Genomic DNA, 27655 nt, shown 5'->3' with positions numbered 1-27655 from the left:
TAATTTTGTGGCTTGCAATATGACCTGTAGGTTTTTAAAATTAGCCTACCATTCAAGTCAATGGGGCCCACTGTGAACTTTGCGGTTTGCGAACTTTCGGCCGCGTTCACGGTTCGCGTTAGCGAAACGTCCTGTCGGAAGTTCGTCCATCTCTATTTCTCAGAGCTGCAGTTCTTCTGAGCTCCACAAGGTGGTGATCTCACTTCTACTCAGACAGGAAATGATGTCAGATACAGACAGGAAGTGATATTAGCTGCAAACAGGAACTTATGGGTGAGTCGTGAGTCGCAAGGAAGTAGAGAGAAGACGTTGATGGAAGTGGAAGCAGAGGAGGTAAAAAAAAAGAAATCTTATTTTCTATTTACACCCAGTAACCCTGGTCATGGCCGTCCTCTTCCTCCATAGTCACTGTGATGTCTTTTATCTCCAGCAGATGATGATACACACATATATAGTGTGGAAACCACTTACGGGGCCGCAACATTCTCTTCATTATGAAGTTGTGTCACCTTACCCACCAATCACCTTCTCACCTTATCAGTCTATACTAACGGATTATATCACTTTTATTAGTGGTGGGGGGTTAATTACCCCCAGCTCTCTCACAAATGCCCCCCAGCTCTCTCAATGATGCCCCACCCTAGTTTTCTCCACAATGCCCCACCAGCTTTCTGAGCAATACCCCTAAGCTCTCTGACTAATGCAAGCCCTCCCCTCTTACTAATGCCTCCCAGCTTCTTTTATGAACCCCCAGCTTTCTCACTAATTCCCCCCTCCACTCTTACTAATTCCCCTCCAGCTCTCTCACCAATTCCCCCATCTCTCACTAATGCCCCCCAGATCTCTCACCTCTAACAAATGCCCAGCTCTCTCACCAATGCCCCCTGTTTGCTCAGAAATTCCCCCTCAGCTCTCTCACCAATGGTTCCCTCAGCCCTCTCATTAATGCAACCACTCCCCTCTTACTAATGCTCTCCAAAGCTATCTTACTAATGCCCCCAGCTCTCACCAATGCCCCCCAGCTCTCTCATCAATCCCCCTTCTTCTCTTTTTCTAATGCTCCCCCAGCTCTCTCATACATTCCAGTCCCCTCTCTTACTACTGCCCCCCAGCTCTCTCACCGATTCCCCCCTCCTCTCTTTCTAGTGCCCCCCCCAGCTCTCTCAAAAATTCCCCCCACCCCGAGCTCTCTCACCAATTTCCCCCTCTTCTGTTACTAGTTCCCCCCCCAGCTCTCTCGCCAATTCATCCATCCTTTCTTACTAGTGCCCCCCAATTATCTCACAAATGCAGAATGGTAGGAGCTTTTTTAAAGCGGGAGTCCACCGGGACTCCGCGGTTTTTTTTTTTTTTTGCAGCTACAAATACTGCAGCTGCTGACTTTTAAAATAGTGACACTTACCTGTCCAGCGCGCCCGCGATGTCGGCACCCGAAGCCGATCTCTAGATCGTCTGTCGAGTGCTGCCGCCGCCATCTTGGGTATGGGAATCAGGAAATGGAGCCTTTCGGCTTCATTTCCCGGTTCCCTACTGCGCATGCGCGAGCCGCGCTGCGCAATAAGGACGGTCCCCGCTGCCTCTGGGATCTGTGTGTTTCTCAGCAGGCAGCGGGGCACTTGCGGAAAGGGGCGGGCACTTGCGGAAAGGGGCGTAATCTACGCCCCTTTCCGCTGAGAGCTATCCCGGAAGTGGGTGCAGAATACCTGTACTGTACAGGTATCTGCACCCCCCTCCCCCCTGAAAGGTGCCAATTGTGGCGCCGGAGGGGGGGAGGGTTTCCGATGAGTGGAAGGTCCACTTTAGGGTGGACCTCCGCTTTAAGCATAGTTCTGCTAACAGCTCAGAGTGTTAGGACTGTAGCATGGAGCCGAGGAGGAGTTTCGCAGCACTTCACTCGGTTTCATGCTACAGTCCTGACAGGTGGGTAAAGAAGACACCTCTGGCATCCACAATAAAACAGGAATGTGGGCAGTTGTGTCCCTGGGACCCAGGGCATCCACCAGCAAATGCGGGCCATGCCCCCCCCCTGGGTGCCTGGCGCAAACACACAGAAGAAGGTGAAGTGCTTCTGTGTGACAAGGAGTTCCTCATACCTTTCACTAGCCACTGAGAGGCAGGATGAGGGCTCCTGAGAGGAGGGATCAGGGCTGCTGCGAGGCGGCATGGGGGCTGCTGCGAGGCGGCATGGGGGCTGCTGTGAGGCGGGATCGGGATCGGGGCTGCTGTGAGGCGGGATCGGGATCGGGGCTGCTGAGAGGCGCGGGATCGGGGCTGCTGAGAGGCGCGGGATCGGGGCTGCTGAGAGGCGGGATCAGGGCTGCTGAAAGGAGGGATCAGGGCCGCTGAGAGGTGGGATCGGGAGCCAAAGATGTGGCGGAGCTGAGAGGTGGCCGGCAAATAATTTCATCGGTTGCTAGGATGCTGGCGGTCCTAACAACCGGTAACTGCATTGAGGAGGGTGGAACAGAGATTCTCAGCTAGATCTTCTCCCAGGAATCCTCACTTGGCGCTGTGTGTGGGAGCACCCATTGCACCCATTGAGGATACCACTACTGAGGAGCCCAGGACTGGAACTTGTTCAAGCCCTGGGCTTCAGGACTCGAGCCCAGATCCACGGGACCCCCGGGACTTACTTCAAATCGTGGGATGGTCCAGCAGGATCCGGGATGGTTAAGAGGTATGCTGACAGTATGCGTTAAAAACAGGGGTTTAGTTAGCACACATTTGCAAACGCATGCATGAGCTGCAAGGCCCCTTTACGGCACCCTGTATTACCTCCAGTCTTAACTCCTAGATGAGGGGTAGGTGGGCCTGGGGGTAGCCAAATCCTCCTTAAAGGCACAGGGGCCCATTGATCACCTAGTTGTTAATGCATACGGTTAGACAGGAGAATTTGGTTGGTAAGCAGACTGGTTGACGAGTTGAGCCGGGAAATTCTCCAAAGCAGCTGCCTCATACTTGTCAACTATCCCAGTTTAAATGTCCTTGTTCCTTGAAGTTTTAGCCCTGTGCTGTGTCCCGATTTCTCAGTGTGAAATGCTGGTACTAATGCTGCCCAGCTCTGCCCTATTGTTGTGTAGACATGACTCACCTGCAGACCCTGTGTTTACATGTAAATAACTGGCATTCATATGTAAATAGCAGCGGCATTACTAAGCAAATAGCTGTGGCCAGCGTATTGATATGTAAATAAAGGTGGCATTCATATGTATATCATGCTTCCCTGCAGTGAGAAGATGATGTGCTGTAACCTCTAGCAATCAGTGAGCAGTATTACTGTACAGTGATCTCTAGCAACTAATTAACCAGCAGAAATCATTTGCTGTAACCTCTAGCAACTAATCAGTGAGCCGTAATGTGTGCTGTAACTTCTAGCAACCAGTCAGTAAGCAGTAATGATATGCTGTAACCTCTGGCAACCAATCACAATTGCTGCCTGATCTGATACAGTAAGTGGATTTTAAGTCCAGCTTCTATTTATTGTATGTCTCAGAGCAGGTGTAGAGGGAAATTGCATGGGAGGGGGCCCCCCAAGAAAAATTTTGCCCGGGGTCCAATCAATATTAAAGATGGCCCTGGTGCTCCTGAGTCCTGAATTGTCAGAATTTCACATATAAAAAAAGAATGCTTGTAGTTGTCGATCCCAGATTCACCTCATACATGTGTTATGTCAGTGGCCATGTGGTGGGACTATGTGTGCACAGCTAGTAATAATTTTGTGGCTTGCAATATGACCTGTAGGTTTTTAAAATTAGCCTACCATTGAAGTCAATGGGGCCCACTGTGAACTTTGCGGTTTGCGAACTTTCGGCCGCGTTCACGGTTCGCGTTAGCGAAACGTCCTGTCGGAAGTTCGTCCATCTCTATTTCTCAGAGCTGCAGTTCTTCTGAGCTCCACAAGGTGGTGATCTCACTTCTACCCAGACAGGAAATGATGTCAGATACAGACAGGAAGTGATATTAGCTGCAAACAGGAACTTATGGGTGAGCCGTGAGTCGCAAGGAAGTAGAGAGAAGACATTGTTGGAAGTGGCAGCACAGGAGGTAATAATATCTTATTTTCTATTTACACCCAGTAACCCCCGTCATGTCCGTCCTCTTCCTCCATAGTCACTGTGATGTCTTTTATCTCCAGCAGATGATGATACACACATATATATAGTGTGGAAACCACTTACGGGGCCGCAACATTCTCTTCATTATGAAGTTGTGTCACCTTTCCCACCAATCAGCTTCTCACCTCATCAGTCTATACTAACGGATTATAATCACTTTTATTAGTGGTGGGGGGTTATTTAGGGGGTAATTAAATATATATGTCTTTATTTTATAAGCTTAAAATAGGAAGAAAGAGGAAAAGTGTCCTTTGTAGTAAATGTCCTGAAAACGAATGTCTCCATAATGATCTGGAGTCAGAGAATCCTATGACATCACACTGACCTCACAGCTCCTCCTTCCTATGTCCCTCCATCCAGAGTCTATATGTCCTATGACATCACACTGATCTCACAGCTCCTCCTCCCAATGTCCATCCATCCAGAGTCTATATGTCCTATGACATCACACTGACCTCACAGCTCCTCCTCCCAATGTCCCTCCATCCAGAGTCTATATGTCCTATGACATCACACTGATCTCACAGCTCCTCCTTCCTATGTCCCTCCATCCAGAGTCTATATGTCCTATGACATCACACTGATCTCACAGCTCCTCCTCCCAATGTCCCTCCATCCAGAGTCTATATGTCCTATGACATCACACTGATCTCACAGCTCCTCCTTCCTATGTCCCTCCATCCAGAGTCTATATGTCCTATGACATCACACTGATCTCACAGCTCCTCCTCCCAATGTCCCTCCATCCAGAGTCTATATGTCCTATGACATCACACTGATCTCACAGCTCCTCCTTCCTATGTCCCTCCATCCAGAGTCTATATGTCCTATGACATCACACTGATCTCACAGCTCCTCCTCCCAATGTCCCTCCATCCAGAGTCTATATGTCCTATGACATCACACTGATCTCACAGCTCCTCCTTCCTATGTCCCTCCATCCAGAGTCTATATGTCCTATGACATCACACTGATCTCACAGCTCCTCCTGCCAAAGTCCCTCCAACCAGAGTCAGAGAATCCTATGACATCACACTGTCCTCACAGCTCCTCCTTCCTATGTCCCTTTATCCCAGTAGTTCTCAACTCCTGTCCTCAGGAACCACTAACAGGCCAGGTTTGCAAGATAACTGAAATACATCACAGGTGATATCATTTTCTGCTCAGTGATTGCAGTAATTCTAGTCTGCATCTCCCCAAAGTAATACTTAAAGCGGGAGTCCACCGGGACTCCGCGTTTTTTTTTTTTTTTTTTTTTAAAGCCAGCAGCTACAAATACTGCAGCTGCTGACTTTTAAAATAGTGACACTTACCTGTCCAGCGCGCCCGCGATGTCGGCACCCGAAGCCGATCTCTAGATCGTCTGTCGGGTGCTGCCGCCGCCATCTTGGGTATGGGAATCAGGAAATGGAGCCTTTCGGCTTCATTTCCCGGTTCCCTACTGCGCATGCGCGAGCCGCGCTGCGCAATAAGGACGGTCCCCGCTGCCTCTGGGATCTGTGTGTTTCCCAGCAGGCAGCTGGGCACTTGCTGAAAGGGGCGGGCACTTGCGGAAAGGGCGTAATCTACGCCCCTTTCCGCAGAGAGCTATTCCGGAAGTGGGTGCAGAATACCTGTACTGTACAGGTATCTGCACCCCCCTCCCCCCTGAAAGGTGCCAATTGTGGTGCCGGAGGGGGGGGTTCCGATGAGCGGAAGGTCCACTTTAGGGTGGACCTCCGCTTTAAAATCTGGTCTGTTGGTGGGTCCTAAGGACTGGAGTTGAGAACCACTGCTTTATCCAGAGTTAGAGAATCCTATGACATCACACTGACCTCACAGCTCCTCCCCCCCAATGCTCCTCCAACCAGAGTCCGAGAATCCTATGATATCACACTGAACTCACAGCTCCCTCCAACCAGAGTCAGAGAATCCTATGATATCACACTGAACTCACAGCTCCTCCTCAATGTCCCTCCAACCAGAGTCAGAGAATCCTATGACATCACACTGACCCCACATCTCCTCCTCCCAATGTTCCTCCAACCAGAGTCAGAGAATCCTATGACATCACACTGACCTCACAGCTCCTCCTCCCCAATGTTTCTCCATCCAGCTCTTTTTGTCTGGTGCTTTTAGGATGTGGGTGGACCCTTTGCATCCTTATAAGCAAAGCAGAACTGTAGATCCTGTATTCTGTGTTTATGTAATGATGTCAGAGTGTAGGGTCCCTGCAGTGGTGCTTTAATAAAAGATATATAACAAACAAAATGGCCCCTGTCCCCACCTATAACTGACCTTCACAGCAAGAAGCACATTGAAGGGCAAAGCATCAAAGACAAAACCAGAGAAAATTCCCAGCTCAACTTACCAACCAGTCTGCTTACCAACCGAACTATCCTGTGTAACACATACCTTCAGAATGGGGGACAATTGAGGGAGTAAGTGAGCTGTGGCGCAATGTAATGGCAAAATGTGGGTGTGGCTTAATGGTGGGAGGGGGCTGAAGGGGTGTGGTTAAACAAAACCCAGCTCTCTCACCAATGCCTCAGCTCTCATTAATGCCCCCAGCTCTCTCACTTCTCACAAATTCCCCCCAGCTCTCTCAGCAATGCCCCCACCCTAGCTTTCTCAGCAATGCCCCCAGCTCTCTCACTAATGAAACCACTCTGCTCTTACCAATGCCCCCTCCTCTCTTACTAGTGCCCCCCAGCTCTCTCACCAATTCCTCCTTCTCTTACTAATGCCACCCCAGCTCCCTCACCAATTCCCTCCCTCCTATCATACTAATGACCCCCATCCTTTCTCACTAATGCCCCCAGCTCTCATTAATGCCCCCAGCTTTCTCACTTCTCACAAATGCCCCCTCCTCTCTTACTAGTGCCCCCCAGCTCTCTCACCAATTCCTCCTTCTCTTACTAATGCCACCCCAGCTCCCTCACCAATTCCCTCCCTCCTATCATACTAATGACCCCCATCCTTTCTCACTAATGCCCCCAGCTCTCATTAATGCCCCCAGCTTTCTCACTTCTCACAAATGTCCCCAGCTCTCTCATCAATGCTTCCACCTTAGTTTTCTCAGCAATGCCCCTCAGCTCTCTCACCATTGCCTCCCAACTCTGTCACGAATGCTCCCCAGCACACTTACCAATTCCCCCTCCTCTATTACTAATGCCCCCAGCTCTCTCACCAATTCCCCTCCTCTCTTACTAATGCCCCCCAGCTCACTCACCAATTCATCCATCCCCTCTTACGAACGCACCCAGCTCTCTCACCTCTCACAAATGCCCCCACCCTGGTTTTCTCAGCAATACCCCCCCAGCTCTCTCACCAAGCACCCCTCTTCTCTTACTAATGCCCCCCAGCTCTCACTAATGCCCCCAGCTCTCAACAATGCCCCACCCTAGTTTTCTCAGCAATGCCCCCACCTCTTTCACCAATGCTCCCCCCCAGCTCTTTCACCAATGCTCCCCCCCAGCTCTTTCACCAATGCTCCCCCCCCCCAGCTCTTTCACCAATGCTCCCCCCCCAGCTCTTTCACCAATGCCCCCCCCCAGCTCTTTCACCAATGCCCCCCCCCCAGCTCTTTCACCAATGCGCCCCCCCCAGCTCTTTCACCAATGCACCCCCCCAGCTCTTTCACCAATGCTCCCCCCCCCAGCTCTTTCACCAATGCTCCCCCCCCAGCTCTTTCACCAATGCTCCCCCCCCAGCTCTTTCACCAATGCTCCCCCCCAGCTCTTTCACCAATGCCCCCCCCATCTCTTTCACCAATGCCCCCCCAGCTCTTTCACCAATGCCCCCCCCCAGCTCTTTCACCAATGCCCCCCCCCAGCTCTTTAACCAATGCTCCCCCCCCAGCTCTTTAACCAATGCTCCCCCCCCAGCTCTTTAACCAATGCTCCCCCCCCAGCTCTTTAACCAATGCTCCCCCCCCAGCTCTTTAACCAATGCTCCCCCCCAGCTCTTTCACCAATGCCCCCCCCCCCCCAGCTCTTTCACCAATGCTCCCCCCTCAGCTCTTTCACCAATGCCCCCCCCAGCTCTCTCACTAATGCAATCCCTCCCCTCTCACTGATGCACCCCAGCTCTCACTAATGCACCCCAGCTCTCACTAATGCACCCCAGCTCTCACGAATGCACCCCGGCTCTCACAAATGCACCCCGGCTCTCACTAATGCACCCCGGCTCTCACTAATGCACCCCGGCTCTCTCAGCAATGCTCCCAGCCTAGTTTTCTCAGCAATGCCCCAGCTCTTTCACTAATGCAATCCCTCCCCTCTTACTAATGTCCCAGCTCTCTTACTAATGCCCCCCATCTCACTCACCAATTCCCCCTCCTCTCTTACTAATGCCCCCCAGCTCTCTCACCTCTCACAAATGCCCCCCAGCACTTTCTCCAATGCCCCCCAGCTCTCTCACCAGTCCCCCATCCTCTCTCACTAATGACCCCAGCTCTCACTCATGCCCCCAGCTATCTCACCTCTCACAAATGCCCCCCAGCTCTCTCACCAATGCCCCCACTCTCTAGTTTTCTCAGCAATGCCCCTCCAGCTCTCTGAGAAATGCCCCCCCCAGCTCTCTGACCAGTTCCCCCTCCTCTTTTACTAATGCCTCTCCAGCTCTCTCAGCAATTCCCCCCCTCCTCTCTTACCAATGCCCCCAGCTCTCTCACCAATGCAACACCCTAGTTTTCTCACCAATGCTCCCCCGCAGCTCTCTCACTAATGCAATCCCTCCCCTCTTACTAGTGCCCCTCCGTCTCTCTCATCAATTCTCCCTCCTCTCTTACTAATGCCCCCCAGCTCTCTCACCAATGCCCCCAGCTCTTACTAATGCCTCCCCAGCGCTCTCAGCAATGCCCCCACCCTAGTTTTCTCAGCAATGCCCCTCAGCTATCTCACCAGTCCCCCTCCTCTCTTACTAATGACCCCAGCTCTCTCACAAATGCCCCCAGCTCTCTCACCAATGCCCACACCCTAGTTTTCTCAGCAATGCCCCTCAGCTCTCTGAGCAATGCCCCCCCAGCTCTCCCACCAATTCCCCCCTCCTCTCTTACTAATGCCCCTCTAGCTCTCTCAGCAGTTACCCCCTCTTCTCTTACTAATGCCCCCCAGCTCTCTCACCAATGCCCCCAGCCTAGTCTTCTCAGCAATGCCCCCAGCTCTCTCACTAATGCAATCCCTCCCCTCTTACTAATGCCCCTCCAGCTCTCTTACCAATTCCCCCTCCTCTCTTACTAATGACCCCCAGCTCTCTCACAAATGACCCCCAGCTCTCTCAACGACGCCCCACCCTAGTTTTCTCCACAATGCCCCACCAGCTTTCTGAGCAATACCCCCCAAGCTCTCTGACTAATGCAAGCCCTCCCCTCTTACTAATGCCTCCCAGCTTCTTTTATGAACCCCCAGCTCTCTCACTAATTCCCCCCTCCACTCTTACTAATGCCTATCCAGCTCTCTCACCAATTCCCCCATCTCTTACTAATGCCCCCCAGTTCTCTCACCTCTAACAAATGCCCAGCTCTCTCACCAATGCCCCCACCCCAGATTGCTCAGAAATTCCCCCTCAGCTCTCTCACCAATGGTTCCCTCAGCCCTCTCATTAATGCAACCACTCCCCTCTTACTAATGCTCTCCAAAGCTATCTTACCATTGCCCCCTTCTCTTTTACTAATGCCCCCAGCTCTCACCAATGCCCCCCAGCTTTCTCAGCAATGCCTCCCAGTTCTCTCACCAATGCCCCCCAGCTCTCTCATCAGTCCCCCTTCTCTTTTTCTAATGCTCCCCCAGCTCTCTCATACATTCCAGTCCCCTCTCTTACCAATGCCCCCCAGCTCTCTCACCAATTACCCCCTCCTCTCTTTCTAGTGCCCCCCAGCTCTCTCGAAAATTACCCCCACCCCTAGCTCTCTCACAAATTTCCCCCTCTTCTGTTACTAGTGCCCCCCCCCCCCAGCTCTCTCACCAATTCATCCATCCTTTCTTACTAGGGCCCCCCAGTTATTTCACAAATGCAGAATGGTAGGAGCTTTTTTAAGCATAGTTCTGCTAACAGCTCAGAGTGTCAGGACTGTAGCATGGAGCCGAGGAGGAGTTTCGCAGCACTTCACTCTTTCATGCTACAGTCCTGACAGGTGGGTAAAGAAGACACCTCTGGCATTCACAATAAAACAGGAATGAGGGCAGTTGTGTCCCTGGGACCCAGGGCATCCACCAGCAAATGTGGGCCATGCCCCCCCTGGGTGCCTGGCGCAAACATACAGAAGAAGGTGAGGTGCTTCTGTGTGACAAGGAGTTCCTCATACCTTTCACTAGCCACTAGATGGGGGCTGCTGTGAGGCGGGATGGGGGCTGCTGTGAGGCGGGATGGGGGCTGCTGTGAGGCGGGATGGGGGCTGCTGTGAGGCGGGATGGGGGCTGCTGTGAGGAGGGATCGGGGCTGCTGTGAGGAGGGATCGGGGCTGCTGTGAGGCGGGATCGGGGCTGCTGTGAGGCGGGATCGGGGCTGCTGTGAGGCGGGATCGGGGCTGCTGTGAGGCGGGATCGGGGCTGCTGTGAGGCGGGATCGGGGCTGCTGTGAGGCGGGATCGGGGGCTGCTGAGAGGAGGAATCGGGGATTCTGAGAAGCCAAAGATGGGGCGGAGCTGAGAGGTGGCCTGCAAATTATTTCATCAGTTGCTAGGATGCTGGCGGTCCTAACAACCGGTGACTGCATTGAGAAGGGTGGAGCAGAGATTCTCAGCTAGATCTTCTCCCAGGAATCCTCACTTGGCGCTGTGTGTGGGAGCACCCATTGTACCCATTGAGGATACCACTACTGAGTGGAGCCTAGGACTGGAACTTGTTCAAGCCCTGGGCTTCAGGACTCGAGCCCAGATCCAAGGGACCCCCGGGAGTTACTTCAAATCGTGGGATGGTCCAGCAGGATCCGGGATGGTTAAGAGGTATGCTAACAGTATGCGTTAAAAACAGGGGTTTAGTTGGCACACATTTGCAAACGCATGCATGAGCTGCAAGGCCCCTTTATGGCACCCTGTATTACCTCCAGTCTTAACTCCTAGATGAGTGGCAGGTGGGCCTGGGGGTAGCCAAATCCTCCTTAAAGGCACAGGGGCCCATTGATCACCTAGTTGTTAATGCATACGGTTAGACAGGAGAATTTGGTTGGTAAGCAGACTGGTTGGCGAGTTGACCCGGGAAATTCTCTGGTTTTGTCTTTAATAATTTTTTGTGTTATTTATGATATCTGCTGGCAGGAGAGGTGAGGAGGATTCTGGGAATTCTGAGGCATTATCCAGTAACAGACAAGGGATGTGTCTGGATGATGACTGTATCATTGTGTGTGTCAGGTTCCTATAAGGTGTCAGGATGTCACTGTCTATTTCTCCATGGAGGAGTGGGAGTATTTAGAAGGACACAAGGATCTCTACAAGGACGTCATGATGGACAATCAGCCGCCCCTCACATCACCGGGTAAGAGGAGACTTTATTGTAAAGGAGAGAGCAGTACAGAGGCTCCACCTAGATCCCCCATCATCTGATAAACACATAGAAACAATGTATTCAGTCAGTGTGTGTGTTTCCTACAGATGGATCCAGTAATGGGAACCCACCAGAGAGATGTCCCCGTCCTCTGTATTCCCGGGATTCCACACAGGAAGGTCACACCATCCCCCACCATCATCAGGTAGATGAGGAACAATCACTGATAGTATCATTAGGATCTGTACATTATCTGCATTGTTACCATTGATGTCATTTTTATTATATATTCAGAGTGGAAACCTGAGAGAGTCTAAAGTTGAGGTTAAAGAAGAGATAAAAGAGGAGGATGATGAGGATGGGGTGTTGGAGGAGTCTCTAAAGGAACACAAAGATCTGTACCAGGACACCATGGTGGAGTCATCCAGCTACAGAAACCCACCAGAGAGATGTCCCCGTCCTCTGTATTCCCGGGATTCCACACAGGAAGATCACACCATCCCCCACCATCATCAGGTAGATGATTGACAATTATTGGTAGTTCTGATTTATACACAGCATGATTGTTACAATGAATGTTTTATTATATATTCAGAGTGGAAACCTCGGGGATTATAATATTGTTGTTAAAGAAGAGTATAAAGAGGAGGATGAGGAGTATGGAGTGATGGAGGAGTTTTCAGAACGACACAAGGATATGATGGAGCCACCAAATACCAGGAACCCACCAGAGAGATGTCCCCGTCCTCTGTATTCCCGGGATTCCACACAGGAAGATCACACCATCCCACACTGTTACAAGGTTGGTGGGACGGAGCTTGTAAAACACAGACTCAGGGAGACAATGTGTGGATTTTTTATGTGATGTCACAATAATAAAGCTTCGATCTTACAGATGATATTCTCTATCATTTTCTTGGTTTAGAGTGGAGATCCAATCGATATAGAATTTGAGGTTAAAGAAGAAGAAGAGAGGTATGTGAGGGATGATCAGCAGTCTATGGAGGAGGATGGAATAATGAGGCTAATTCTAGAGGACGGCACTCTTACAAAGATCAGCACAGGTGGGTCATTAACACTAAATACATTCCTCCACCCATACTGCTCACTGATTGGTCCAGAGTAGGGCGGGGGCTGGGTTATATCAGCCTGTAATCCCCTGGTCACTTTCCTGAGCTGTGTTCCCCGTCCTGTATTCCTCTATTTCTCTCCGATAATCTTCCTTCTTTGTGCTGCCGACACAATTTATGTATGTAGACTGGATTTATAGAGATTCTGGGGTTCAGCTGGCAGCAAAATGTTGCTTTTCACCATATACGTTACTAGACCTAGGCACCTGGGGAATGTGATTTGGGTCTTCTGCCCAATGCCTGGGTCTAGTAAGATCTCTAATGCCGCATACACACGTAGCCGACTGTCCGGCGGACTTCCCGCCGGACCGTCCGCCAGACTTTCCGAACGGGCTACTTGCCCCCACACAGCACTTTTTCAGCGGACTAATACGGAGTGCTTTTGAAATGAACGGACTCGCCCACACACGCAGAGGAAAGTCCACTCATTTTGAGCGCGTCTCCAGGTAGACGGGGCCAGCGAAGGAGGCGTCGCTGGCCCCGTCACCTGGTATGGACTTAAAGGGGAACCCCAACGCTGAAAAAAATCGGCGTGGGGGTCCCCCCCAGGTCCACATCAGACCCTTGTCCGAGCACGCTACACGGCCGGCCAGGAAAGGGGGGGGGGCGAGCGAGCTCCGCCCCCTCCTGAGCCGTACCAGGCCGCGTGCCCTCAACATGGGGGGGTGCCTTGGGGAAGGGGGGCCTCGCGGCCCCCCCCACCCCAAAGCACCTTGTCCCCATGTTGATGAGGACAATGGCCTCTTCCCGACAACCCTGGCCGTTGGTTGTCGGGGTCTGCGGGCTTATCGGAATCCGGGAGCCCCCTTCAATAAGGGGCCCCCGGATACCGGCCCCCCACCCTATGTGAATGATTATGGTGTACAATGTACCCCTACCCATTCACCTGTAAAAAAAAAACACAACACACAAGGGTTAAAATGGTTTATTGCACAGCTCCAGGGGTCTTCCGTCTTCGGGGGTCTTCTCGCTGGACTCCTCTGCTATCTTCTGCTAGCTCTTTTGCTAGCAGAGGAGCCCGGCTTTCTTCTTCGCTGCCGCCCTCTTCTTCCGACTTCGGGGGTCTTGTCCCCCTCTTCGGTTCTTCTTGCTGGGCCACCGCTCCTTCTTCTAGCTCTTTTACAGGCAGTGGCCCGGTCTTCTGTCGCCGCTGTCGACATCTTCTGTTCTTCCCTTCTTCTCTTCTTCTCTTCAGATGTTGCCTCGTCACATCCTCCGCTCACAATGGCACGGACGCGACGCGCGGCGACTTATATAGGGACATCACCGGATGATGTCCCCGCCTATTATGATGTCACAGGATGCTGTGACTGTGACATCATACTGGGTGGGGACATCATCCGGTGATGTCCCTATATGTCGCCGCGCGCCGTGTCCCCGTCATTGTGAGCAGAGAGCGACGAGGCAACATCTGAAGAGAAGAACAGAAGACGTCGACAGCGGTGACGACGGCGGCGGCGACAGAAGACCGGGCCACCGCCTGTAAAAGAGCTAGAAGAAGGCGCGGTGGCCCGGCAAGAAGAACCGAAGAGGGGGACAAGACCCCCGAAGTCGGAAGAAGAGGGCGGCGGCGAAGAAGAAAGCTGGGCTCCTCCGCTAGCAAAAGAGCTAGCAGAAGATAGCGGAGGAGTCCGGCGAGAAGACCCCCGGAGCTGTGCAATAAACTATTTTAACCCTAGTGTGTTGTGTTTTTTTTTTTTACTTTTTTTTACAGGTGAATGGGTAGTGGTACATTGTACCCCATACTCATTCACATAGGGTGGGGGGCCGGTATCGGGGGGGCCCCTTATTGATTCCGATAAGCCCCCCCGCCCGCAGACCCCGACAACCAACGGCCAGAAAAATAAAAAAATCTGCGCTTGGTAAAAACGAATAAATCAGCAGCTAAACACCATAACCAGGATACTGGGCACAAAGAAAACAAAAGAAATAAAGTGCAGCGCTTGGCCACTAAATGTGAATGTGACCTAATAAATATTAATGTAAAACAAAAAAACTGTAAAATCAAATACACAAATATTGTGAAAAAAACCTTAATATAAGATGCTTCTGAAACTCAAGTGTCCAATAGAATCAAAAACATACTGTGAATCCAAATAACCATAAATAAATTGATGCAGCAAAATAATATAAATAATGTCCCATGTGGATATAAAGCAGAAGTAGCTAATCTTGTTTGTTGAAAAATAATACTTGACCAAGTGGACCCTTCACCTATTTACATCACTAAAAGATGGAGGCTTACCAGATCCTCAGTGACCCCCTGTTAGGGGAGGTCAAACTGCGCAGATTCGATCACAGATCACATAGACGTCTCGATACAAGATGCCGGAGAACGTCCCAACCGTTCGGATGTCACGTGATCTTCAAATCCGCTCGGATACTCTCAGCAGGCCTCCAAACGACGTATCGACATAAAAAAAAAAAAAAAAAAATGCGCCAAATCGTGTGATATCGTTTCAACAGGATTTATTTAAACCGAATAATCGAGCGCTTAAAATGACTCCACTGAGTCATAAGAGGATACAGATAACGTTTAAAAACGAACGGAATGCTAGCAAGGTAAAAAACTAACGGCCAGGGTTGTTGGGAAGAGGCCCTTGTCCTCATCAACATGGGGACAAAGTGCTTTGGGGTGGGGGAGGCACCCCCCCATGTTGAGGGCACGTGGCCTGGTACGGCTCAGGAGGGGGGGGGGGGCGCTCGCTCGCCCCCCCCCCCCTTTTCCTGGCCGGCCAGGTAGCGTGCTCGGACAAGGGTCTGATGTGGACCTGATTTTTTTCGGCGTTGGGGTTCCCCTTTAAGTCCATACCAGGTGACGGGGCCAGTGACGCCTCCTTCGCTGGCCCCCGACTACCTGGAGACGCGCTCAAAATGAGCGGACTTTTCTCCAGGCGGGAAAAGTCCGCTCATTTCAAAAGTACAGCGGACTGGCACACGCACGGCCGGATTGTCCACCGAAATGCGAGTCCGGCGGGAAGATTGGAGTGCAAAAATACTTTCTAAGTCTGCCGGACTTTTGAGTAAAAAAAGTCCGCCGGAGGCTACACACGGGGGGGATTGTCCGGCGGACTTGAGTTTGCCGGACTTTTCCACCCGATTGTGTGTACGCGGCATAACAGAACAATCCCCCCAGGATTACTTGTTCTGTTGTCTGCTGGCTGTGCCGGGTGGAGGGATATGTCTGTATAGTCTCAGACCCAAGTCACTGAGTGCAGTCTCAGGAGATGGGAGGCAGCGGTGTGGGACCTCTGCAACTTGTCTCATGTAATTATTTACATTTCCACTGATTATTGAATACCAATATTATGAGTCCTGACCCTTATCATTTATATTGTACATTACATACTCCTTACCCCTGCACTATATAAATTATATTGTACATTACATCATCTGTTACTGTATAGTCTTAACTTTTACATACTATATAATAAGTTGTATAGTACAAAGGCCTTACTTATTTTGCTCCCACTTTCTGTCTGATGATTTGATTGGAGCACAGACTTTTACATGTTGATAATAATGTGATAATGTCCTCAAACTTTGGACCCTTAAACAGAAAGTGATAATGAGGGAGGAGTCAATAACCCAATGATGGGGGTCTTCAGAATCAGTCCAGTCTTCATCTTGGTTGTTCTCCCCCCATCCTCACTCTCTGACCTCTGGTGGGGCTCAGCCCCGCTGTTATTCATGACTAAATCATGGACTAAATAAGGAAGTGCCGGACTTCTTGTGTTGGGAAGATGGCAATGAGTGATAGAGGGGGAGGGGACACTCGTCCTATAATCCCCTCATCACTGTCACTCCTATAAAAGACCGTTCTCGTTGTTTCCTCACTCTCTGACTAAGGTCCATGAATAAAGAAATGATCTGGTAGGAGATCAGAGGACCCATTTACTAGTTACCTTGAGGGGGGAATTGTAAGATCCTCAGAGAAAAAGCTGCCTGATGTGGGCGGAGTCCTGGTTTAGGGGAACCAATCAGCTCATGTCTAGTAATAATCTTTGTATTTCTATTTTAGTAGATGGACGGGAGATGAGGAAAACCTCAGAGGATTGTCTCACTTTGTCTCCAGACTGTAAAGTAGAAGATGAGGACATCACACAGTATAGTCCAGGAGAAAACCCGACTACCTCAAATGTCCATCCGGCACCACACAGTGTAGATGGACCATCGTATTCCTCTTATCCTGAGGAACCTCAGACTGTGCGGGACGGGGCCGTCCTTCCAACAGAGAAGAGCTTTTCCTGTACTGAGTGCGGGAAGTGTTTCCATTCTCAACTCCATCTTATTGAGCATAAAAGATCTCACATGGGAGAAAAGCCGCATTCCTGTTCTGAGTGCGGGAAATGTTTTGTACAAAAAACAGATCTTGTCAGACATCAAAGGGCTCACACAGGGGAGAAGCCGTATTCCTGTCCTGAGTGCGGGAAATGTTTTTCAGACAAGTCCAATCTTCGCAAACATCAGAAATCTCACACAGGGGAGAAGCCATATTCTTGTCCTGAGTGCGGTAAATGTTTTTCACAGAAGGCCTGTCTTTACAGACATCAGAAGTCTCACACAGGGGAGAAGCCGTATTCTTGTGCTGAGTGTGGGAAATGTTTTTCCCAGAAGTCCGATCTTTACATACATCAGAAATCTCACACAGGGGAGAAGCCGTATTCCTGTCCTGATTGTGGGAAATGTTATTTACAGAAGTCCTATCTTTACAGACATCAGAGAACTCACACGGGGGAGAAGCCACTTTCCTGTGCTGAGTGCGGGAAATGTTTTTCAGACAAGTCCAATCTTTACAGACATCAGAGATCTCACACTGGGGAGAAGCCGTATAACTGTGCTGAGTGCGGGAAATGGTTTTCACAGAAGTTTCATCTTTACAGACATAAGAGATGTCACACTGGGGAGAAGCCACTTTCCTGTCCTGAGTGAGGGAATTGTTCCTCACTGAAGTCCTGTCTTCCTGTACATCAGGGATCCCACACAACCCTTGAGGTGTATTAGTGCCTGGAGTGCGGGAAATGTCTTCTATATGAATGTTGCTTGACATCACAGCTCTCATGTGGGGAAGAAGCACACCCTGATATACAGATATACTCCATGGCTGATCTTTATCATGGAAGAAACAGTTGATAAGGAGATCCGAGATGGATGAAGTGTTGTACCGTGTTGGCCATTGATAGCAGTAGAAAAATAAAAATGTAATCATTACCTTTCATTGGCTGAGTATATTTTGTAGTGTAAGCTTGCACAAACACTAAGAGGTCTATTTTTGAAAAAAAGAAATATATTTTAATATATTGACAAGTATTTGCCCATCTGTGATAAATGTTGAAAAGAAGAAAGGTAACAGCGCTCTCTGCAGGGACAACTCTGAAGGGACAACTCAATCCATACACCAGGTCCACTCAACACACTCCAATGCAACAGTAGTAAGAAGAGCCGGCAACACTGTAATCCTTGCAGTGTCGTTTATTGGTACATCAGAGTGACAGTAAAACAATAAACCTGACACGTTTTGGCAATAGCCCTACGACTAAGGCAATTGCCGAAACGCGTCAGTTTGTTTTACTGTCACTCTGATGTACCAATAAACAACACTGCAAGGATTGCAGTGTTGCCGGATCTTCTTACTACTGTGAGGAATGTTGGTCGTATTTATTCCATATAGTGATTTTCTATGATCATCAGCTCCATTTAATGTCCATAATGTGAAATATCAAATTTTTTTTTACTGATGAAGATATTTCAGGAAAAATAATTCATTGTGTCCATCATAGGAAATCATAGGAAATCCCTGTGTTAATCTGTGGCCAGATTTTGTAACATCTGGAGAAATGATTGTTGTGATGATAAAGTGAACTGAGCCCCCCCCCCCAAAAAAAAACTTTGTAAGAAGAACCAGGGCAGCCATGTTCAGAATTTAGAGGTGATGTGTATATCCTTTCCATGTGCACCTTACTGCAAAGGCTGGTTATAGATTGGGGTGGTTGTCACCTATCTGCACAGCTTGGTGGCAGAATTTGTCGGGGGACACACTGGATGCCTTCAGTTGTCATTGTGCTCTTGCTCGGTGTCCATTGTGTCCCTGCGCCTTTAAGGAGGAGTTGGCTTCCTCCAGGCAAACCTACTCCTAATCTATCCAATGCTATATGTGCTCCAACCTGGGGCGGATCCAGGGGGGGCAACAGGGCAATTGCCCCCCCCCCCCCCTAAAAATTGTTGCAATTAAGTGAGCGGGTGGCTCAGCAGGCGGGCAGCTCAGCGAATGGGTTAAAGTATGGGTGAGAGGGCTGGCAGCACAGCGGCTCAGTGGGTGAGCAGGCAGCTGGAAGGCTCAGTGGGTGAGCGGGTGGCTGGCCATCATCTCTCACTGCCCAGCGCCAGCCCTGCATCTCTGCAGTTCCGCCCTCACTGTGCAGGCAGCCGCGGGCAGCAGAGAGATTACATCATCTCTCTGCTGCCTGACTTCACTCTGGGACACAGGAAGTGACGATCCCCACCTCAGCAGGAAAGGGGCACAGCAAGTGACAATTGTAGCAGACAAGTGACAATCCACAACCTGTAGCAGGTGACGTGGCAAGTGACAATCTGCAACGTGTGGCAGGCGACGTGGCAAGTGACAATCTGCAACGTGTGGCAGGCGATGTGGCAAGTGACAATCCGCAACGTGTGGCAGGCGGCGTGGCAAGTGACAATTTGCAATGTGTGGCAAGTGACAATCCGCAACATGTGGCAGGCGACGTGGCAAGTGACAATCTGCAACGTGTGGCAGGCGACGTGGCAAGTGACAATCTGCAACGTGTGGCAGGCGACGTGGCAAGTGACAATCCGCAACGTGTGGCAAGTGACAATCCGCAACGTGTGGCAGGCGGCGTGGCAAGTGACAATTTGCAATGTGTGGCAAGTGACAATCCGCAACATGTGGCAGGCGACGTGGCAAGTGATAATCTGCAAATTTTGGCAGGCGGTGTGGCAAGTGCCAATTCGCAATGTGTGGCAAGGGACAATCTTCACGTTGTGGCAGGCGACGTGGCAAGTGACAATCCGCAATGTGTGGCAGGTGACGTGGCAAGTGACAATCCGTGACGTGGCAAGTAATAATCTGCAACTTTTGCCAGGCGGCGTGGCAAGAGCCAATGCGCAATGTGTGGCAAGGGACAATCTTCACGTTGTGGCAGGCGACGTGGCAAGTGACAATCCGCAACATGTGGCAGGCGACATGGCAAGTGACAATCCGCAACGTGTGGCAGGTGACGTGGCAAGTGACAATCCGCAACGTGTGGTGGCTGACGTGGCAAGGGACACGCCCAGGGCTCCCACTGATTCTGCATTATGGTGAGTTAAACCATTTATTTTATATAAATGTAATAATATAAATATTGCGCTTCAATCATCCTGACACCATAATCACCATGGTGCCAGGCTGATTGAAGCGCCAACACCAGCCACCCCCCCCCCCCCCCCGAATAAATTGCCTGCATAAAAAGTATTTTCTGGCATTGCCCCTGCCGAGACTAGACTCTGGATCCACCCCTGGCTCCAACCTGGAGACTCTGAAAACGATAGCGTTAGGTCCGCAGTATACAGAGGAGGCTTTGTATAGGCACTGCAGCTTACATATATATTTGAAATGTGTGCAGCTAGAACTTCTGTATTTAGTGTGAATTTTTAGACATGACAATTTGTTTTGTCTTTTTTTGCTGGCTGCCTAACAGCGGTGATCTGCTTTCCATAATCCCGGGAGCAGGCCCGGACTGGGACAAAAAATAGGCCCGGGCATTTTGCATTGAGCAGCCCATGACATGTTAACCGGCACCTTCCCCACTCTCCTCCCTGACAGATCCCCTGAGAGGGAGAGGGGGAACCCACCAGGGGAGAGGCAGAACACAGGGAGGAAGAGGAGAGCACGGGGGGGAGCATAGGGGAAGGTGGAGAGCACAGGGGGGCATTGGAGAGCATGTGGGGAGGTGGATAGCACAGGGAGGGCGGCAGAGAGCACAGGGAGGCTGGAGGAGAGCATGGGGGGTGGCGGAGAGCACAGGGTGGTGGAGGGCATGGGGGCGGCAGAGAGCATGGGGGCGGCAGAGAGCATGGGGGCGGCAGAGAGCATGGGGCGGCAGAGAGCATGGGGGAGGCTGCAGAGAGTATGATGGGATGACAGAGAATGGGGGAGGACAGAGAGCATGGGGGGATGACAGAGAGCATGGGGGGATGGCAGAGAGCATGGGGGGATGGCAGAGAGCATGGTGGGGGGAGGTGGAGAGTATGGGGGGGATGGCAGAAAACATGGGAGGAGGTGGAGACTATGGGGGATGGCAGAGAGCATGGAAGAGGTGGAGAGTATGGGGGGATGGCAGAAAACATGGAAGGAGGTGGAGACTATGGGGGATGGCAGAGAGCATGGGGGAGGTGGAGAGTATGGGGGGGGTGGCAGAGAGCATGGGGGGGGTGACAGAGAGCATGGGGGAATGACAGAGAGCATGGGGGGATGGCAGAGAGCATGGGGGGATGGCAGAGAGCATGGTGGGGGGAGGTAGAGAGTATGGGGGGGATGGCAGAGAACATGGGAGGAGGTGGAGACTATGGGGGATGGCAGAGAGCATGGGGGAGGTGGAGAGTATGGGGGGGTGGCAGAGAGTATGGGGGAGGCGGCAGGGAGTATGGGGGTATGACAGAGAGCATGGGGGGGTGGCGGAGAGCATGGGGGGGGTGGCAGAGAGCATGGGGGGGTGGCAGAGAGCATGGGGGGGTGGCAGAGAGCATGGGTGGAGGTGGAGAGCATGGGGGGGTGGCGGAGAGTATGGGGGGAGGTGGAGACTATGGGGGGATGGCAGAGAGCATGGGGGGGACGTGGAGAGCATGGGGGGGTGGCAGATGGCATGGGGAGGTGGAGAGCATAGGGGATGGCGGAGAGCATGTGGGGTGGCGGAGAGCATGGGGGGTGGCGGAGAGCATGGGGGGTGGCGGAGAGCATGGGGGGTGGCAGAGAGCATGGGGGGTGGCAGAGAGCATGGGGGGTGGCAGAGAGCATGGGGGTGGCAGAGAGCATGGGGGGTGGCAGAGAGCATGGGGGTGGCAGAGAGCATGGGGGTGGCAGAGAGCATGGGGGTGGCAGAGAGCATGGGGGGATGGCAGAGAACATGGGGGGAGGTGGAGAGTATGGGGGGAGGTGGAGAGTATGGGGGGAGGTGGAGACTATGGGGGATGGCAGAGAGCATGGGGGGGACGTGGAGAGCATGGGGGGGATGGCAGATGGCATGGGAGGAGTTGGAGAGCATAGGGGAAGGTGGAGAGCATGGGGGGTGGCAGAGAGCATGGCAGAGAGCATGGGGGGTGGCGGAGAGCATGGGGGGAGGTGGAGAGTATGGGGGGATGGCAGAGAGCACGGGGGGGTGGCAGAGAGCACGGGGGGGTGGCAGAGAGCACGGGGGGGTGGCAGAGAGCACGGGGGGTGGCAGAGAGCATGGGGGGGTGGCAGAGAGCACGGGGGCGTGGCAGAGAGCATGGGGGGGAGGTGGAGAGCATAGGGGGATGGCAGAGAACATGGGGGGAGGTGGAGACTATGGGGGGTGGCAGAGAGCACGGGGGGGTGGCAGAGAGCACGGGGGGGTGGCAGAGAGCATGGGGGGTTGGCAGAGAGCATGGGGGGTTGGCAGAGAGCACGGGGGGTGGCAGAGAGCACGGGGGGGTGGCGGAGAGCACGGGGGGGGAGGTGGAGAGCATAGGGGGATGGCAGAGAGCATGGGGGGGAGGTGGAGCCTATGGGGGGTGGCAGAGAGCATGGGGGGGGTGGCAGAGAGCATGGGGGGGGTGGCAGAGAGCATGGGGGGGTGGCAGAGAGCATGGGGGGGAGGTGGAGAGCATAGGGGGATGGCAGAGAGCATGAGGGGGGAGGTGGAGAGCATAGGGGGATGGCAGAGAACATGGGGGGAGGTGGAGACTATGGGGGATGGCAGAGAGCATGGGGGGGGGTGGCGGAGAGCATGGGGGTGGCAGAAAGCACTGGGGGGGTGGCAGAGAGAACGGGGGGGTGGCAGAGAGCATGGGGGGGAGGTGGAGACTTTGGGGATGGCAGAGAGCATGGGGGGGTGGTGGAGAGCATGGGGGGATGGCGGAGAGCATGGGGGGATGGAGAGCATGGGGGGGACGTGGAGAGCATGGGGGGGACGTGGAGAGCATGGGGGGGGAGGTGGAGAGCATGGGGGTGGCAGATGGCATGGGGGATGGCAGATGGCATGGGGGGGATGGAGAGAGCATTAGGGGGGAGGTGGAGAGCATGGCAGAGAGCATGGGGGGGGGTGGAGATTATGGGGGGATGGTAGAGAGCATGGGGGGGATCAGGGATGGCAGGGAGCATGGGGGGATGGCAGAGAACATGGCAGGGTGGCAGAGAGTATGGGTGCGGTGAAGAGACCAGGGGAAGCAGCAGAGAGAAGCAGGACAGGAGGAGCGGTGGGGCGGCTGCATATAGAAGAAAAATTATCTCCATCTGCCTCCTGCAGTCTCTGAATGCTTCTCCTCTCCCTCTTGCAGGCATTCCGCTACTGCACGAGGTAAAAGGAGAGAATTATTCTTCTATATTCTATAAATACCCGGTAAGCATTCACATGCTTGCCCTGGTATCGTCTTTGCACCCTGACCTGTTAGCCTGTAACGGCTTTGCGGCCTTCTGCAGTCCTACGGTTCCTTCTTGAATATGGCGCCCTCTTGTGGTGGCCTTTGGTATGACAAGGCGACCACCAATGCTAATGGAGCTTCCCCTGCCTGTTTTCCTTCCCATCTCCTTCCCTTTACTTAGAACCCCCAAACATTTGATATATTTTTTATTCTAACACCCTAGAGCAGGGGTCTCAAACTGTTGGCCCTCCAGATGTTGCGAAACTACAAGTCCCATCATGCCATTGCCTTTGGAAGTCTTGCTCTTAACTGTCAGCCTTGCAATGCCTCATGGGACTTGTAGTTTTTCAATAGCTGGAGGGCCACCAGTTCGAGACCCCTGCCCTAGAGAATAAAATGGCGGTCGTTGCAATACTTTCTGTTACACCATATTTGCACAGCGGTCTTACAAGCGCACTTTTTTGGGGAAAAAAATACTTTTTTTAATTTTAAAAATAAGGCAACAGTAAAGTTAGCCCAATTTATTTTTTTATATATATTGTGAATGATAATGCTACACTGAGTAAGTTGATACCCAACATGTCACGCTTCAAAATTGCGTCCGCTTGTGGAATGGCAACAAACTTTTACCCATTGCTACAGACAATCAAAATTTTTTCTGACCCTGAAAAATTGAGAACCTGCTCTCAGTCGTTTGCAAATGTTCGATGGAGCGTACACACGGTCGCATTTTCCGACCAAAAGCTCTTAACGGTCTTTTGCTGGCTGAATTTACGATCGTGTGTACGCGGCATAAGAGTGGTGGTGATTTTTCTCCCCCCTTCAGTAGCGATCAGGAGCGGAGTCTCTAGTATGGCTGTTGGAGGATGATCTGGCTTTTTTCACTGAACATTATTCTTCTTGTTCCCAGCAGGTGTCGTCTGATTGCATTTGTTCAGTACAATCCCTGATTAGACCAGGGGCGGATCCAGAGTCTAGTCTCGGAAGGGGCACTTCTATAAAATATGTTTTTTTGGGGGCAATTTATATGGGAAATGGCTGGTGTTGGCGCTTCAATCATTATGGCACCATGGCTGTTATGGTGTCAGGATGATTGAAGCGCATTATTTCTATTAATACATTGTAATATAAAATGAAATGGTTCAACTCGCTTAATGCAGAATCAATGGGAGCCCTGAGGGTGTCTTTCGCCATGTCGCCTGCCACCAAATGCGGATTGTCACTTGCCACGTCTCCTGTCACCAAATGCGGATCGTTACTTGCCACGTAGCCTGCCACACATTGCAGATTGTCACTTGCCACGTCACCTGCCACACATTGTGGATTGTCACTTGCCACGTCGCCTGCCACACATTGCGGATTGCCACTTGCCACGTCACCTGCCACCAGATGCAGATTGCCACATAGCCTGCCACACATTGCGGATTGCCACTTGCCACGTCGCCTGCCACACATTGCGGATTGCCACATCACCTGCCACACATTGCGGATTGTCACTTGCCACGTCGCCTGCCACACATTGCGGATTGCCACTTGCCACGTCACCTGCCACCAGATGCAGATTGCCACATAGCCTGCCACACATTGCGGATTGCCACTTGCCACGTCGCCTGCCACACATTGTGGATTGCCACATCACCTGCCACACATTGCGGATTGTCACTTGCCACGTCGCCTGCCACACATTGCTGATTGCCACTTGCCACATCACCTGCCACCAGATGCAGATTGCCACATAGCCTGCCACACATTGCTGATTGTCACTTGCTACGTCACCTGCCACACATTGCGGATTGCCACTTGCCACGTCACCTGCCACACATTGCGGATTGTCACTTGCTACGTCACCTGCCACACATTGCGGATTGCCACTTGCCACGTCACCTGCCACACATTGCGGATTGTCACTTGCTACGTCACCTGCCACACATTGCGGATTGCCACTTGCCACGTCACCTGCCACACATTGCTGATTGTCACTTGCCACGTCACCTGCCACACATTGCGGATTACCACTTGCCACCTTACCTGCCACACATTGCTGATTGTCACTTGCCACGTAGCCTGCCATACATTGCGGATTGTCACCTACTGTGTCACTTTTCTGCTAAGGTGTTCTTTTGTTGAGTCCAGAGTGAAGATGGGCAGCAGAGAGATGATGTAATCTCTCTGCTGCACACAGCTTCACGCACAGTGAGGGCGGAACTGGAGGGATGCAGGGCAGTGAGAGATGAGATCTCCCTGCCCGCTGGCTTCCTGATTGGCCAGCAGCCCTCCTAAGCCGCCCAGCTGCCCCCCCTCACCCGTCCACTCAACCCAGTCACCCGCGGAACTGGCCGCGCTGGCACCCGCGGAACTGGCCGCGGGTACCCTCTGGCCATATTCTCAGAGGGGGCAATTGCCCCGTTGCCCCCCCTGGATCCGCCACTGGGTTAGAGAGGCTGTTTGTAAACCAACTTTTGTTCAACCTGAAGTTCTGAAGATCCGGTGTTCCAGCCTGAAGGTCCGGTGTCCCAGCCTCAGCCTGAAGTTTCGGTGCCCATGTCTCAGCCTGTCATGCCAGTGCCTGTCAGGAACGGTGTCATTTCTGGTTTCACCTGCTGGTGGTACTATTACGTTCTGCACCAAAAGGTGTAATTCCAGTGGGTGTCTCCCTGCTCAGACTTGCCATCAAGCACACCTGTCATGGGTCTGCTGGACTATATAGACCCACCCTGAACTATGCTCAGTGCTTCAGAATTCCTCTGCTAGCCCTTGTTCCTTCCAGTACCTGCTCTTGTTCCAGCACCCCATTTGTTATCCCGTAATTCAGTCCTACTCCCTGCTCCTTGGTCTGCTTCCTTATCCCTGGTTTCTGTCCCCTTGTTGCTTTTGTCCCTGCCTTATTTTTTGTTTCTTTCCTTGCTTGTGTATTATATTAGTTAGATAGCTAGGTGGTTTTGGGGTTTGTCTTGTATTTTCTTTGCTTGCTTATGGTTGCTGTTTATTTGGCGGTGCACGTGTGTCTTTATCTTTAATAAATATATATTTTTCATTTTATTTGTTGTCCCTATTCCCTGGTGCAGCCCAGCGATCTGCCTACCTGCTTGGATGTTTATGTATAACATCCATGACAGTGCCATGCGTCCAGCTCGCTGACCCGGGGCCCATTACCCAGCCCACTGGGCTAGGACCTGTTACTCAGCTTGCTGTTACGGTGCTCGCTGCTCGGCCTGATATTCCAGTGTCTGCCGCCCAGCCTGATGACCCGGATCCTGGAGCAGAAGTGGTGGTTTAGCAGTTGCAGGAAGGAGAATGCAGAGCATTGGTTGCTCTATATGTCGTCCCGCCGCCCCTTCTATCTAGCCCGGTACTAGGTGTTTCTGGCAGCCATCGGTTGCTAGGACTCCTGGTTCTGCCTCCCAGCTCCACCCCCGATTCTGGCTCCAGCTTCTTGGTTCCAGGCTGCTCCTGCCAGGTAAGGGCAAGATTTACTTTCCCCAGGCTTCTTCCACAAGGAAGCCAGAAAATATATTCTCTGCCACAGCAGTTCCCAGGTCTGAGTGAGTACATGGTGTGTCCTACTGTAACACTGCCCCCCTTCCTGTCACACTGCCCCCCTTCTCTCACACTGCCCCCTCAGCTGTCACATTGCACCCCCATCACACAATCCACTGTCATACTGCTCATCCACCTGTCACTGCTCCCCATTATACTGCCAACATCTGTCACACTGCCCCCCAGCTCTCATATCACCCCCCTACTTGTCACACTGCCCTGCACCTGTCACACTGCCCCCATATCACACAACCAGCTGTCATACTGCTCCTCCACCTGTCACTCCTCCCATCTGTCACACTGCCCTCCCAGCTGTCATAGCCCCCCCACTTGTCACACAGCCCCCCTCCTATCACAATATCCCCCTGTCACACTGCCCCCCTTTTATCACACTGCCTCCTGTCATACTGCCTTTGTCACACCTCGCCTATAATACCATCCCTCTTATGTCACCTTACACCCCCCCCCCCACCCACATGTCACACTGCTTCCCCATCATACTACCACCCCCGTCACATTGCCTTACCTGTCATTCTCCCCCCCTTCCAGTCACAATCCCTCCCTCTTCTGTCACATTGCCCAGGTATCCTTATTAGATGTGATATCTGCATTTGTTTTCTTTTTTTAGACTTACTTTTATTTTCATCCAGTGCTCTAGCCCAAAAGGGATAAAGCTGTAACTGATTACAAAGTGTGAGTTGGGGTATGGCTTTAGTTTGTCAGTGTATTTAAATCTACTAATACTTACCGCTCCTCTGTCCCCAGGCTTAAGGTGCCCTCTCATCCAGAG

At 51.9% G+C, this 27655-nt stretch overlaps 1 protein-coding gene across 1 annotated transcript; it reads left to right on the top strand.

Moving 5' to 3' along the window:
* The first annotated feature begins 283 nt into the window (after positions 1-283).
* LOC143989774 (uncharacterized) lies at positions 284-17926 on the top strand. The gene is made up of 3 exons (XM_077490044.1): positions 284-333; positions 11446-11569; positions 16730-17926. Exons 1-3 carry the CDS (start codon positions 313-315, stop codon positions 17638-17640), a joined length of 1056 nt encoding a protein of 351 aa, XP_077346170.1. The 5' UTR covers positions 284-312; the 3' UTR covers positions 17641-17926.
* Positions 17927-27655: the final 9729 nt, after the last annotated feature.

Source organism: Lithobates pipiens, unplaced genomic scaffold, assembly GCF_037356315.1.
Source record: "Lithobates pipiens isolate NorthernLeopardFrog02 unplaced genomic scaffold, aLitPip1_a1.2 Scaffold_18, whole genome shotgun sequence".
Classification (NCBI taxonomy): Eukaryota; Metazoa; Chordata; class Amphibia; order Anura; family Ranidae; genus Lithobates; species Lithobates pipiens.
This window is presented reverse-complemented; position numbering and strand designations above follow the sequence as displayed.

Bases quoted from the DNA above. Each gene is read 5' to 3' on its own strand.
- LOC143989774 (XM_077490044.1), top strand. From the start codon at position 313: ATGGAAGTGGAAGCAGAGGAG. The intron at 334-11,445 runs GTAAAAAAAAAG...TGTGTGTGTCAG, and splicing joins TGGAAGTGGAAGCAGAGGAG to GTTCCTATAAGGTGTCAGGA. The intron at 11,570-16,729 runs GTAAGAGGAGAC...TTTCTATTTTAG, and splicing joins GCCGCCCCTCACATCACCGG to TAGATGGACGGGAGATGAGG.